Source organism: Piliocolobus tephrosceles, chromosome 10 (genome assembly GCF_002776525.5).
Source record: "Piliocolobus tephrosceles isolate RC106 chromosome 10, ASM277652v3, whole genome shotgun sequence".
Lineage (NCBI taxonomy): Eukaryota > Metazoa > Chordata > Mammalia > Primates > Cercopithecidae > Piliocolobus > Piliocolobus tephrosceles.
The window spans coordinates 18,413,129-18,429,375 of NC_045443.1; the positions used below are offsets into that span (position 1 = coordinate 18,413,129).

A 16,247-nucleotide genomic window follows, 5' to 3' on the forward strand; every position below is an offset into this window, starting at 1 on the left:
GGGGCTTATATTTCAGTATGAGATTCAGAGAGGACAGACATCCAAACTATCAGTAGATTGTATTTGTCATCAGCGATTGTTTTGAAAAATCAGTCACTTCAAGGATGTGCAATCAGATGACTATCAAACACCTCAACACCACAACTGGCTGTCCAGAGTTTGTTCTGAACCCTGTGAATCTGATTTTCTAGTAAGTTTGCCCAACTATACCCTGATTCCAAACAATAGGTGTATTTTGAAACTCTCTCAGGGTTGACCGTCATTAACTTTGTTTTCATAGTGTTTTGTGGAAACCACAGACTTTGTCTGAGGCTAAGTTTCCCGGCTTTCCCCACACTTCTTCCTCCCTCTCTCTCTCTTTTCCTCTCCCTCTTCCTTACCCTTCCTCTCCTTCTACCTCTCTCTCTCATTTTGTTTCAAGTAATGTTAAATAGTAAGTTAGTGTTAAGTCAGTTCTAATTTTGAACATTTGCTCAGTGAAAATTAAAGCCCCAGTTACAGGGTAACCAGAGTCTTGAGAACTTTCTTTTTATGTGAAAGCAAACAATCATATTTTATTCCACTTGCTCCTCATGGAAAAAGAAGAAGTTTGAGAATAAATTGATGTTCCCTCATTTATTTCAATAGATTGTAAGATGTGAATCTTGGTTATCTACAGGAAAACGTGGATAATATTATTGAAGAAGTTAAAAAAATATGCAGTGTTCTAGGGTGTGTGGAAACCAAACAAATTACAGATGCAGTAAATGAACTAAGTCTAATTCTTCAGAGAAAAGCAGAGGTAAGTATATTCATTTATTCCATAGTAGTTTTAAACCTGAGTTCAATAGTTAATTAAGGAGAGTGAAATACTTTTTACTAACAACTGTATTTCTGTGTGTATGTTTGAGTCTGTGTGATTGTGTGTGTATCTGTGTGTGTGTCTGTGTGTGTGTGTGTGTGTGTGTGCTGCCAAACAGTGTATTTCAATTGTTTGGGAGTGTTGGCAGCTTGAGTCTATTATGCCAAATAGATTTGATTAAACTATAAGGACATTGATTACACCTTTGAAGTTTGTAACCACCTTATAACTTCAGGTGGTACTGAAATCAATCCTATTATCCTACCTAAATGAACGTAATTATGTAACATTCACATATAAGTGTTTGTATAGATTGTTAATGGTTCTCACGTATACGAGTGTATACAGGCATAAGTGTCATGTTTGTATGGATAAGCACATTTATAAAAAAGAAAAGATCCATTTTTGTGCTATCTTTTGCGAATTTTGCAGTGCACACTGCTTCCATGCTTCCTGTGTGACTTTCTCTGGATCCCACATTGTGGTTTGGTGGGCTTAAAAATTGGGCATTATGTGATTTTCTTTTGAATTCTAAGAAATCTGATGTAGATCTGTAAGTGATTATTTTCCAAGAAAAACATTAGGACATCTGGTTACAATAAATTCATTTATCTTATTATTAATTTAGCAGATGATAAAGCAGAAAGATACGATGATAATAATAACTAGTATTTGCTAGTCCATTGTAATATATAACATAGTTTGACATATGCATTACCTCATTGAATTTAATTTTTATTTTATCTCAATTTATGCTCATAGCAATGTCATAAAGTTGGTATTTTAATGTTCATTTCATTATTAAAACTCAACGCTTACAGTGTGTGTATACAGAGAATTAATAAGTGGCAAAATACAGATTTGAACCTAGGCCCCTATACACATTACAGTGCATGTGAAACTTTCTAAGATAGAGTGAATACATATAATCTCTATCTGCATGGTAGACAACAAGAAAGACTCTACTACTTTTAATATGCCAGTCTTGAAATTTTCAAAAGATTGATTTACAATGTAGATAATCGTATTACTACATAGAAATAATCATGCTTAGTGCTTATTGTTTCAAATAGATAAGTGGGTATGAAAATTCAGTAGTTTCTTAATGATGGGCTTTCTAGATCTTATTTAATCCAAAGTTTTGTGTGATTAGACAGTAAAAAAATGAATATAGAAATTTAAATACGTTCTTTACATGAACAATGACGATTTTGATGACTCATGGAGGTACACCACAAACATATTTTAAAGGTAAACATTGCTGAAAAGCTAAATAAATCAAGATTTAAATAATGTAATCAATAAATCCAGCAATTCAATATCGAAGACAGATTTGTGTTTATTTCCCTAAATTTTTCTTAAAAAGGAAACACCTTCTCTTTTACTTTCCAATTATAGAAGGAAACTGAGTAACTATGTAGTCTCCACAACTGTTTTTGTATGTAACTCTTAAGACCTAGGGCCTTTACAAGTAACAACAAGGTAAAACAATCTGATTTGATCACATATAGTATAATCATATTTTTCTATTCTGCATCAGAGTAAAAAAAATATACTGGAGCAGGGGCGTTCAATCTTTTGGCTTCCCTGGGCCACATTGCAAAAATTGTCTTGGGCCACACGTAAAATACACTAACACTAACAATAGCTGATAGGCTTAAAAAAAAATCTCATAATGTTTTAAGGAAGTTTACATATTTGTAATATTTGTGTTGGACCACATTCAGTGTCATCCTGGGCTGCATGTGGCCCACAGGCCGCAGGTTGGACAAACTTGTACTAGCGTCTTAAAAAGCATTTCACCAGTATGTTTCGAAAATAACTATTTTGATGAACTTAAAAACTTGGGAATTACATGATGCTGAAAAGGGGCTTTCTAATTGGTGATGTTAAGTCAGTATAACAAGGTAGTGAGAATTAACTTTGAACAGGCGGGTATTTCTCTTAAATTGTCACATTTTAGAAACATTACAAGCTCCCAAAGCTGATAAAATACATGAGATAAGATAATGCAAATATGAATTGGATTTAAGTTCTACCAGTTTCTGTATAAACATCCTGTGGAAAATTAATTCACTTTTTGGAGTTTTAATTTTCCTCATGTTTAAAACAGAAAAATAAAACAGAATTTGCAGGGTTCTTCTAAGTATGGGAAATAATGTTAATAAAGGGCCCTGATGACAGTGTAGCTTAAATGAGATCGTTGTTGTTACTGGAGGTATTAAGAATGGTGCTGGTGCTAGTTCTGGAGAATCTTTCCCACAAAGCCAATACGAAGGCTTTAATTCACACAAGCACCAGGAAGGTTGGCCCCTGTCATCTCATGGCCATCGATTACAACCAGCCTCCTGACAAATATGAACCATTGCCAGAGGAAGAGACCAGATGTGTGGATGTGGATACGTCTTCCCATCTGTTAAGACTATTTTATTATTATTCTACTTTTATGTCCAGCTCTTGGTGAATTGGTGGACAAACAACTGATCAAACAATGAGGAAAATATAGTCTTAGGATGAAGCATTTTGAATGATGTTGAAGTATTGCTGGTTATAAAATGTTTTATCTTCAAAACACTCATTTTCTGAAACTCCCTAAAAGAACAAAAATGACAATTTTTCAGAAATATCAAACTTAATATTTGAAGTTAAAAGAATTCTTCACAAAGGAATTGGGTATTCCGTTGGAAAGCCATACACAATTATCATACTCAAGAAAAACTCACCTTCACATTTCACTTTCCTTATGTACTAGTATAAACACAAAATTTTGTGTGATTTTTCTTTGAAACTTTTAAACTCGTAATATCTATTTATCCTATATTTTGATAAGACTACAATGATTTTCATGCAGAGAAATTAAGAAAGGAGTTAACAATCAGGAGTTTTATTTAATATGTCAATAGATAAAATAGTTCAATATTCTGTAAAAATGGATCCTACTTATTTTGAGCAGACTGTTGAAAGCTCATTTATTCTACATCAGTTGCATTCATACTTTTGTTCATCTCTTTTTCCATCCCATTTGAATCGTGAGCCCACCTATGTAAGAATATTGGCACACATATTAAGTACATTTCACAGAATTTGTGCAGTAACCAGCTACAGTTAACAATGCCAAAGCAGTCTATCCACCCACTATGAAGTTAAGACTGAAGAAATGACAAATACAGGCCTTCTGCCAACAAACTGAAATTTGAGAAGCTTTTCTTTTTCTTGGCTGCATTTTTGGTCAACATACAAAGGACTATTTCCTGCCATACAGGGAAGTCATTAGGAGTTTATTAAATGTAAGCTTTGGCAAGATGAAGAATTATATGACAAACATACTTGTACTCTTATTTTATATTCTGACCCAGCACTGGAAACAATTTGCATCCTTCAAAGTATATTCCAGAACTCACATAATTTAATTTCCATTAAATGCTTACATAATAGGCGAACCACAAAGTGAAAATATGGTCTTTCACATCATGGTGTAGGTGGATGTCATGGTGATTTTCTAATGCAAGTCTATATTTCTGAATAAATTGAATTCTAGTTAAATCAGGCTAACATTTTTAATAATTTCACCCACATGGATAGGGTGGAAATCTCATATGTAGTTGTTAAAACTAGCAGCTGATACTATACTCCGATTAAATATTTTACCTAATAGAAATGCTTCTGAAAAGGTTCATGCGAATGATGCTTCTAATTAAACAGTTACATATAAATGTAATGACATTTTAAACATGATCGAAATGTTCTCTCTCTAAAAGAATACTGTAACAAATTTTTTGTTATGGAAAAACAATTATTCTCTAATTTATTTGTTTGAGAAATCTGGTTTTTAACTAATTGTATTTCCTTAAATGCAAGACTTGAAATTTTATATTTTTATTTTCACTTTTTTTTAAATTTTGAGTTTATAAATTTAAAACATTTTATTGGCAATTAAAATGGATCTTATTAACAATTGTATTTCCTTTTGGGCTGAAACCATTTCTTAGGATGTTTATAAATCAACTTATACAGTTTTCATGATAGTTCAGTTACAACCAGCAAATCCTAAGCCAACAAAGTAATTTTAGGTTTCTAACAAGGATAAAAATAAGTAAATAAGGAAGGGCAGCACACTAATGGACATGAACCTAAAGAATAATGAAAATGGAAACAAAAAAAACAGGATTTCGGATTGTATTTTTTATTTAAGATATGACTCAGTATATTTTATTTTTTCAAGTGTTTGACTATCAGAGTTTTAAAATTTTCCTAAAAAGGAACAAAGAAAGAAAACTATTTAGTGAATCTATACTGATCTTTTATACTTCAATTCAGTCTTCTTTTAGGTGCTGTCCAAAGCTTGCTGAATAACTGCTAGGAATAAGAGCTGGACACGGCATACAGAGAGAATTAGACATGAACGTTTATCAAAAGATTAGTCACTGTTATATAAGGGGAATTGAGCTTAGACAATCTATCGTGGTAATTTCTCTTTTAAAAAAGTACCTACATTGCTTATTACAATATTTAGAATGTTTTTATTTCATCATACAATTTAAATTTATTCTGTTTAATAAGCAAATTGATATATGATGCCAAGAAATATTTTGTTGTTTTATCATGACAAAAAAATTATGTTTAGATTTTGGATGTTACCTGTTGATTATTTTGTGAATTTGATGTGTGAATAACAAGTATAATTTTACGTTTCTTTCAGAATTTTTATCAAAGTTCAGAGACTTCAGCAAAAGGTAAAACATACATGTACTCAAGTATTTTGAAATAAATAAAAGAAAAAAATAAGTTATAGAATCCAAAATAATTTTTTTATCCAAATACTGTGGTAACACACAACACACACGCACACACACACACACACACACGCACACACACACACAGCCTTATAAGGAGAAAGATGCTTTTCTAAAATCCTTTTTATTAATGGAAGTGTTTATTCTGCAAGGGAATAAAAATCCACACTCTGTAAACTTTTAGCCTGATATTTTTTAAATAATGAGAAAAGTCTACAAAAAGATCTATAAATATTAAAATGCTGAAAATATCTTATAACCATTACAAGACATTGAGAATTTTACCATTTACCTAATTATATTTTGATGTAAGAAAAATTAGAAAAGTAGTAGATGTCTGTCTGCAAGGTCACCCACTTCAAATTTAAATTCCAGCTCTATATGAAAGACCAAGCTAATATTAACAGGTAGGAGGATTTGGTTCTGGAATAATTAGTGTTTACAGAGGCTCTGAGTCTATAAAATCGCAAGCCATGGGAGGACTTTGCCTCTATAGGAAACAGTAGGTGTGAGATTGCGTGGGATAGAGGAGAGTCTGACTTGGAATCAGGCAGAACTGGTTTTGAATTTCAGCTCTCCCAACTCAAATCTCAACTGGTTTTGAATCAAAGAGTCTACTTTCAGAGTCTGTGATTCTAGATTAAACTCTTTGATCTTGTTATCCTAATATGCATAAACAATATAATAGAATTTAATGTGCAGGGTCTGGTCAGGATCATTCTTGGTTGTAGATGGTATTTGGCACAGGAATACTCTGAGTATCTGCAAGAAAACTGTCTGCCCCTCAGATGTTCAACTAACACACTTGGATTCAGAAAAATCCTCTGGAAAGCAAATGAAAACCTCACCTGTCCTCCACACCCTTAACTGTTTCAGTAGTCATGTACAAAAGTATATCCTCTCAACTCCAATTCCCACCACTCAAAAGAAGACATTCAATTATGTTTGAGGAACTCCCCCATCTCACATCAAAAAGGAAAATAGCGTGGCAGAGGGTATAAAGCAACTTGTGCAAGTACAGAAACCCCTATTCTAGGTGTTCATAAAACTCCAGAACACAACAGAGGGAAGGAAGGAATGGTCACTCCCTGACAGTATTACTAGCAGAATCTAAGTGGTCAAACATGAAGTGATCAAGCTGGAGGTGTGTCTGTATGAAACTGACTCTCCTTTTCTATCAGGAATGTTGTAATGAGGTCTCCTCCCCCATATTCCTCCAGGGACTGGAATATGAGATCCCACAAAACTGTACAGAAGTGTTCCTGGAGACTTATATCCTGTAATAAATCATGACAGATTTGAATTGAGTCTAAATTGCACATAGATTGTCCTTGCCTCTTTATTTCATAGCGCTGTAACTCTTTTCTAGAGTAAAATTAGGTGCAATAAACTCTTTTCCCACCATATTTCACTACCAAGCCCTGTGTCTTGGGTGCTTAATACAATTTCATGATGTTATTTGAAATGTAATCTTCATCCAGAGTTCAGGAAGTAAAACATAATGCATAAGTGTACATCTCTATGCAAACTTAAAGTAGCAAATTATATCCAAGAACCATGTTTCTGCACAAAAAGCAAAAAGTAAGAGTTTGAGTAATTAACCAAATGACTACGTTTCCCCAAAAATATATGCTAGAGCTTAAATTAATAAATTTATTATTTGTTTTAGATGTGTGTTCATTTGCACAATGTTGGGAATTCTTGAAAAGAAGTTTGTGCTTCCTGCTTCAGGGTACCAAGAGTACAATTTGGAGACAGAGAAACAAAATGTTTCTATATATTTATAATTCTCTGCCTCCTGCTGTTCAGGAGAATCTCTGTTCATTGGCCTCCAGAGTTTGATGTGGCCTCTTTTAAGACTATTTTTACACTGCTTTACTCTTCTGCTTCATTAATTGCTACTGCTGACTTCTCAGAGAATTTTAATTACAGGTTTTCTTTTTCCTCTGCTTGTCCCCCCAGGCAGTTTCAACAGAGGGCATAATTTAAGAAATATAACAAATAAGGAAAGTTAATCTACCTTATATATTTTGTACAAATTTATGAATAACTAAGTGAAAAACAGCATATGTTAAACAACAACAAAAATATTTAATTATAGACAGAGCTACTGAGGCACAGACCGGATGTGGGAGGAAGCTCCATGTCAAGCTGGCCACTTTCCTGAAGTATCCAACTGCCTGTGTGCTGGAATACTGTAGATTATCAAAGGAAATATCTAGCACTGTACTATTTTCATTTCCAAACAATTAGAAACAAAAGGCAATTCATGTTTTTTTAACTTATAAATTGTGTATTTCTGGAATTTTCACTTAATTTTTTTTTTACTTAAGTTTACTTTGGGTAACAAACTGTGGAAAGCAAAAATACTGTTAAGACTGAACTACTACATAGGGAATTGCATGTTTTAAAAACAACTTATAAATAATTGCGTGTGTTTGAATAAACAACTTTATTGACTAACACATGGATTCATATCACAGCAGATTAAAAAAAAAAAACAAAACACAATTTCTGATGATGTGCTTACTTGTTCTCAATATCTACTTAGCTGCCAGAGAAAAACTATTAGCCCCTATACCTAGTAATTTTTCTTCTTTCATGACAAATCACTTTCAGGAATAACCAGTGACTCCTTTTAAATAACTAATGGCAAAACTCAAGAAAGGCTTTGATTTTGAAGAGATACAGTAAACATCATAAATCTTTCATTTCAAGCTGGTTTTAAATCCTAGCCATGTACTATTTTCATTCTGTTTTTATATCAGCGCATTGTATATGATTAGTGTTCAGTTAATGGTAAACATGATAGCATCATCAAATTTATTATGATTAATTCTTTAGATAGAATTTGTTTGATGTACTTATAAGTCATGTAGAAAAAATATTCCTTGTCTGAAAATTAATTTTAAACAATCACAAATCTGAAAAAAATACTGCAAATTACAGTTGATCAGAATGTCAAATTAATAATTTTTAAAATTCCAAATTGTGATGAAAAGGCCATGCTTCGAAGATTTCTGCAGCTGAAGATCAGAAAGCTTATTGATAAATAATCTACTAGCAGTTAAGCCAGGTTGCATTCAGAGGTACAGATAGTTAATTGCCTTCAGTTGGTAAAGGGTCACTTTAATTAAATTTATTTAAATTGTATTATAAGAAATTTCAAAGCTTTGATTGATGGCCTATGATAAATATGGCCCTTGTTAGTGACTTGATCTCTACCTCTTCTTTTCTAGGCTCGATAGAGAAGGTAACAACTGAACTATCCACATCCATCTACCAGCTCATCAATGTCTATTGTAACAGCTTTTATGCAGATTTTCAGCCTGTAAATGTACCCAGAGGCATTTCCTATCTAAATCCCGGGCTTCCTTCCCACCTCAGCTTCACAGTGTATGCCACACACAACATTCCAGAAACCTGGGTGCACAGGTGAGTGGTGGTGAGTTTTTCACAAAAGGGTTCATTTTCACATAGCTTCTAAGTAGAATGCAATTTGTCATGTTCTTACATGCAGAAGCAAAAATGTCATAAAATTTTGGAATTAATCATCATAGGTTTATCCATAGTCTTAAAATCACATTTTACATGTTTAGATTCAAAATAAATATTTAATTTTCTTTCTTCTTCCATTTTCCATATTTAAACAATTGCCGTTACCAATATATCATTGTGGAAATAGAAAATACTCATTCTATTTAGTGGCTGCTCTAAAATTTTCTTTTTCATGTTTGGGTTTAAATGGCTAATGCCAGTTAAGAAAACATAGTAAGACAAAAACACGTACACATACAGAGAGATGGAAAGTCTTCAAAAATAGGAAAAAAAAAATCACTCTGATCCTCACCAGGTTTCAGTGGTATTTTGCAAGAATTGTACCTTGATAAAATGAGAATTAGCCAAGAATTATTTGCGTTTCAATAGAAATGAATGACAATTATGCATGGAATATCACCAGATTTTAAGTTGACTCTAGTATGTAGTATTTTCTTCAATAACATAATTACAGTAATATAGAGAAAATTAATTAAAGTTGATAAGATAGTAATTTGGTAATGGAGTTATTATACTTACTGCATTTAGCATCTCAAGGAAAAACTGAAATAAATAATTTCAGTAAAGATTCAATTTTTGGCCGGAAACAGTGGCTCATGCCTGTAATCCTAGCACTTTGGGAGGCCAAGGCGGGTGAATCACTTGAGGTCAGAAGTTCAAAACCAGACTGGACAACATGGTGAAACCCTGTCTGTACTAAAAATACAAAAAATTAGTGGGTCATGGTGGCACACACTTATAATCCCAGCTACTCTGGAGGCTGAGGCAGTAGAATCACTTGAAACCAGGAAGCAGAGATTGCAGTGTGCAGTGAGCCGAGATAGTGCCACTGCACTCCAGCCTGGGGGACAGAGTGAGACTCCGTCTCAAAAAAAAAAAAAGCAAAAGAAGATTCAATTTTTATCTTGATCTGTATTTTTTAAAAATAAACTGTATAAATCTTCATAGAGTAAATTAAAGAGGATATTTTACCTGTGTATACAAAAAAACACTATGCACACATTTGTTTGGAATACATGAAGTAATATTTCTATTCTTTTTCTTTTTTTAATTTTATGAAAATTTTTAAAGGACTGTTGTATAGTAAAATAAATTATTACTCTAATTAATGTTTTCTTTTAAATTTCTAACCATCAATAAATACTCCTTAGTTTGAATTCCCATGGAAAATCTCTATAGCCAGATAAATACAGATAAAGCTATATGTATAGGGCTTGCATTTATATATGTGTGTCTTTATGTAGATAGACAAGGATAAATATATATATAAATATATACATAGGTGTGTAAATGCAAAATATAAAATATATACATATGTGTGTAAATATACATATGTGTACAAATGTAAAATGCATATGAATATAAAAAAGTATGCATTTATGCATGTGTGTGTGTTTGTGTATGAATGATCTAACTAACTCTCCTTTTTCTGTCTCTACATAGTACCTATGTGTGAGTAAAAACAGAACACTTTTTAATATTGTTATATACAGATAGATGTGTATATATGTACATATAATTGTAAATATAAAATAATGCTTTTCTGCAAATGTTCCTATAATCAATAAGTAACTTAGGGCTCTGATGAAGGAAACAAAATCATCCCAGCCATTCATTACTGGAACAAACTATAAAGGGCTGGACACGGGGGAAAATATGAAGCTATTCCTCTCTTAAGGAATCCATGGACCAGTCAAAATTCTTTGGGAAGAGGCTCCGGTATGATGTCTTATCTCATGACAAATTACATCTTTATTGTAGATTTTCTTAGGGACCTAGTATATAAGTTATCTATTAATACATAACAAATTACCCCAAAACTTAGCAGTTTAGCACAACAAACTTTGATGAGTTCACATTCTGAGGCTCAAGAATCTGGGAAGCAGTTTTGCTGGGTGGATCTGGCTTAAGGTTTCCCATGAGTTGCAGTCACACTGTTGACTGAGACCACAGTCATCTCAAGCTCACTAGGACTGAAGAATCTACTTCTAAGGTGGTATTGATGTGGTTATTTGAAGACCTCAGTTCCCCATGGTGTATAGGTGTGGGACCCTCAATTCCTTGCTACTCTGTTTTCAACAAATGTCCTCAGGCCATAAAGTTGGCTTCTCCCAGAGCAGATGATCCAAGGAATGAGAGAGAGTCCATGAGCAAGGGAACTCCAGAGACAGAAGGGACAATCTTTATAATCTAATATTGGAAGTGGTATACCACTACTTCTGCCATATTGTACCCTATGGGGAAGTGTGATACAAGGGTTCAAATACCAGGAGGTGGAATCATTGGGGGCTTTCTTGGAGGCAAGACACCTGGGAAGAAACTAGGCCAGAGGTATCTCCAAAAGCATACGCACTGACAAACTGAGGGGGTAAAATAACAAAGTGATAGCTTTCTAGATGGCTTTAGTCAAAATGACCATAATTAATGTCAGCAACTGAAACTAATTTGTTAAAGTACAAACTTAAGGTACAATACTCTACAGTAAAAATTGGGAAACATTCACCATCAAATCTGAGTATTTGAAACTGAATTATCATCTACTCCATAGATGCCTTCAAGGAACACCTCACTCAAGCTGTCAAAGACAAATGAGAATGTATCTTACTTAGAATAATTTGATTAAACAAATTCTTTCCTTGATTCATTACACTGATTAAGAACTCATTCATATTTATTCTAAATTTCTCATTATAGATAATAGAAATTTAATTACTTTATCCTCTCTACAGATCGAAAGTGCCTTTATCTCACTCAAAGGTGAGATAAATTTATTGTTTTGTGTATATATTTCATGATGCTCATTATCTTAATAATAGCATATTATTAGTTCTCCCCCAAATCACCTTTTACAATGTCCATGTGACCATGCACATTTGTATGTAAGACTATGGTTTTTAAAACTCTAGTACCCAAAACATGCCCTGGCCTGCAATAGGCACTCGACAAAGATTTGTTAAAAATGTTTGAATAAAATCCCTTGAATAGAGAAATGAGTCATACTTGGTGTGTGAAAGTTACATAAGTCTCGAGAGCAGGAATACTTAGTCCATGCCATGGTTATTACTGAGGGCAAAAATATAAGCTGAGCTGAAAACTATAAAGAAGCAATGCCCATAAAGGAAGGTAGACCAGGAGATATTCCAAGGAAGCCAAGAAAATACTATAATAGAGGTACAAAGCTAAGTGCCTGAGGTCAAGAGGGCCAGCATCAGTGAAAGTGAGTCCAGAGCAATTAGTGGCAGTGTAAGAGTGGTTGACTAGACAATTGTTAAAATGATTGTTAGTAATGATTAATAAGAGTACAGCAGAATCATATTGTTATATGAGGAGATCATTAAAAAGTCAATAAACACTATTTTTAAAAATCCCTTAAGTCACGCATAAAGTATGGTATCATTACTTGATAAATAGAATGCAAAAATAATTATGCAAAAAAGCATAATGTATACAGTAATCCATATTATGTAAAAAGCATATCTATGCAAAAATGATTGACAGTACTTTCAATTATGAGATACTGTGTGCACAGGGGCAAGCTGAAATTCTTTCTCATCAAGAGGATGCCCTTTTTATGGGGAAGATTCCAGTGGCATATAGAGGTTTCTTGTCCCATAACCTTTGCCATTAAAAGGTACATGTGTGCAGTTTATGTCTTCCATTCATGTCACTAAAGTCTAATCTATAAACTTGGCTTATCATGTTAGCACATTAAGGAATGTGTGGGAAACAGGCACAATCTTTCAATATATATACTGATGCATATGCCAACCAAACATTGGCATATAGACCAACATAATGGACTGTGAACCAAGAGCATCATTAAATATAAAGTCCTGACATGATATTGAAATATTCAATTCACCAGAAAGATATAACAAAGTAATAACATTGACAGAAATCCAAAGAGAGTTTGATGGGGCTAATATGATAGTGGAGGATACCAATATTCCTCTCTCAGGAGTTAATAAATTAATGAGAAATTAGGAAGAATATAGGAGTGACCCAATATAATTAACAAGTTTGACCCAATAAATATATATTGTATTTACAGAAAATGATTGGGAAATACAAATTCTTCTCAAGCACATATAGAATATTTATTTTAGTGACCAAATGTTAAATAGTAGGCAAATTTCAAATAACCCATATAATAAAGATCTCATCCACTTTCTGAAATGCAATTTAGGAAACAGTAACAAAAGATAAATATATTCATAAATTTAAGTATGTACTTTTAATTTTATTAACCAAAGAGTTTAGGAAACATTATAACTTAAAGGTAATAAAAATATATAATAAAACATATGGAATGTTCTCAAAGTTATTCTTAAAGTGAAAAATATAGCCTCACATTCATAAATTAGAAATAAAAGACTAAAAATTAATGTGGCAATCATGTCACCATTTCCTCTATGCCATATTGCTTTGTTTTGTTCAGCTTATAAAAATCAAGGATAATAAAAGAGGAAGAAAAATCTTCTACCAGCATTCTGGTAGAAGAACAACAAACAAGTCCTAGATCCTCTGATTCACCCTCATCATAGTACTTACTATTAACTGAGCACATTCTATGAGTTTTGCACTGGGAAAAATACTTTACCTGCATTACAGTTGTCCCTTGTTATCTGCAAGGGATTCGTGCCAGGACCCCTAGAGATAACCAATGTCACAGATGCTGAAGCTCCTTACTTAAAATGGCACAGTATTTGTATACAGCACATGCACATCATCCTGTATACTTTAAATCATCTATAGATTACTTATAATACTTAGTGCAATGTAAACTATGTGAATACACTCATGCATAGCTTATGACTTGGGGAATTATGTTCTGAGAAATGTGTTGTGAGGCAATATAATGTTATAACCACCTGCAGTCTTGAGGACAGTAACATACTGTACAGGTTTGTAGCCTTTGAGCAATAGGCTATCCCATATACCCTAGATGTGTAGTAGGCTGAGCCATCTAGGTTTGTGTAAGTACACTCTGGGATGTTCACATAACAATGAAATCACCTAATGATGCATTTCTCACAACATGTCCCTTTGTTTTATTTTTATTGTCATTCCAAAAATATTTTTGACCTGTGGTTGGTGGAATCTGTGAATGCATAACCTAAGGATACAGAGGGCCAGCTCTGTTTTATTTAATCCTCACACCAGTGAAACAAGAGCACTATCGTACCCATTTTGCAGATGAAGAAAAATTACAGTTCTAGAACTAATCTACGAGAACTCCAGATGTCCTCTTTCTACTCTAAAGTCCCTTCCGTTTACCACAGCAGAAGTGAGTATACTTCAGTATACTTCATCCTTAACTGGTTACTAGAGTTGATACTGAAACAGGATGGTTCCCATGGCCATTTTACAGGACTCATGAAGGGGTTGGCTTGTTTAGTCAGCCTACAGCTCTCAACCCCTCATGGGAGAGGGGAACATGCAGGTGAGTGGGTGCAGGGGCCAGGACAAGTGCCTCTGGGTGCCGGCAGGAGTAGAACTCTGTGTAGCCCCATGGCAGTGTCCAGGAGGGGTACTCAAAATCCCTGGAGCCCCAGAAGGCATCTGTTACAGTGCTCTTTTGGCTTTGCCATCCGCAGATGACTTAAGTGTTTAACAGCTCAGTGTGACAGCCCTCTGCATCCTGAGATCTTGTTCGGCCTCCAAGAAGAATCAGGTCACATGAACAAATCGAAGATGGTAAATGCAGAAGATTTTATTGCTAATGAAAGTGAGTCTCAGCAGGATGGAGAGCTAGAAAGGGGATGGACTGGGGAGGTGGTCTTCTTCTGGAGTTCAGCCATCCCCAGCCAAACTCTTCTCTGAGGTCCTGCCATCAAGCCACCCCTCTGAAGTCAAGCTGCATCTTGCTAGTCAGACTGCTGCTTCTCCTTACTTTCTCTGCCATTCTGCTGCTCTGCCACTCTGCCACTCCACCACTCGGCTGCTTTGCCACCCCTCTGCCAATGGAGCCTGGGGTTTTTATGGGTATAGGATGGTGGGTGGGACAGGCTAAAAAGCAACATTCAAGTAGGAAAACAGGAATGCATGTTCTCACTTTGGGCCACAGGTCCAAGTGTGAGAGCTTCACCAGGGACCCTACCCTTTTCAGCCTGGTATTTTCCTGCCTTCTGTCCACGTCACTTTCCCCCTCTGAAGAGGCACATCTTAGTGCCATTAGAATATGGAAGATGACCAATCTTAGCTACTTCCTGCTGACAGGGGGCATTGTTTTTGGGGAAAACGGCAGTCAGCTTCCTTCCTAAGGTCTACCTAAGGGTCCCTGACAAAAGGGAGCCGTTGTCCAAGACTCCAGTTGCCTGACCGTTCAGAGTTTGATGGCCTCTAGGCAAACAAGAAAAAAAAAAAAAAAAAAAAAAAAAAAACTTTTACAAGGTTAAGTATGCATGAGTCAAATATGTGTATTATACAAGGAAAGGATCTAGTGCCAAAGATTACAGAAATAAGAAATGAAATATGCTGACAACATTGTACCCCAAGCTGTTTCACTTTAGTGAAAGAAATTAAACCTTGTGTGAGAGCAGTTAAACTTTATAAGAGAGATAACTATTCTTGCCACATCTGTAGCAGTCAACAGGTGCACCTTGAGAATTCTGGGGTTTGTAGGCTTGCATGGTGGCCATTAAAACTTCTGCCTCTTCATCACGCTACCTGACTTCAAACTATACTACAAGGCTGCAGTAACCAAAACAGCATGGTACTGGTACCAAAACAGAGATATAGACCAATGGAACAGAACAGAGTCCTCAGAAATAATACCACACATCTACAGCCATCTGATCTTTGACAAACCTGACAAAAACAAGAAATGGGGAAAGGATTCCCTATTTAATAAATGGTGCTGGGAAAATTGGCTACCATAAGTAGAAAGCTGAAACTGGATCCTTTCCTTACTCCTTATACGAAGATTAATTCAAGATGGATTAGAGACTTAAATGTTAGACCTATTACCATAAAAACCCTAGAAGAAAATCTAGGTAGTACCATTCAGGACATAGGCATGGGCAAGGACTTCATGTCTAAAACACCAAAAGCAA

At 34.5% G+C, this 16,247-nt stretch overlaps 1 protein-coding gene across 3 annotated transcripts in view; it reads left to right on the forward strand.

Moving 5' to 3' along the window:
- The window catches only part of PIK3C2G (phosphatidylinositol-4-phosphate 3-kinase catalytic subunit type 2 gamma), a 384,573-nt gene that overhangs the window by 72,971 nt on the left and 295,355 nt on the right, over positions 1 to 16,247 (forward strand). For all 3 annotated transcript variants that reach the window (XM_023226228.2, XM_023226229.1, XM_023226230.1), the window contains 3 exons: positions 659 to 781; positions 5,541 to 5,574; positions 8,874 to 9,069. In XM_023226228.2, the coding sequence (XP_023081996.1) occupies positions 659 to 781; positions 5,541 to 5,574; positions 8,874 to 9,069 (353 nt within the window). The remainder of the gene's footprint in view (positions 1 to 658; positions 782 to 5,540; positions 5,575 to 8,873; positions 9,070 to 16,247) is intronic.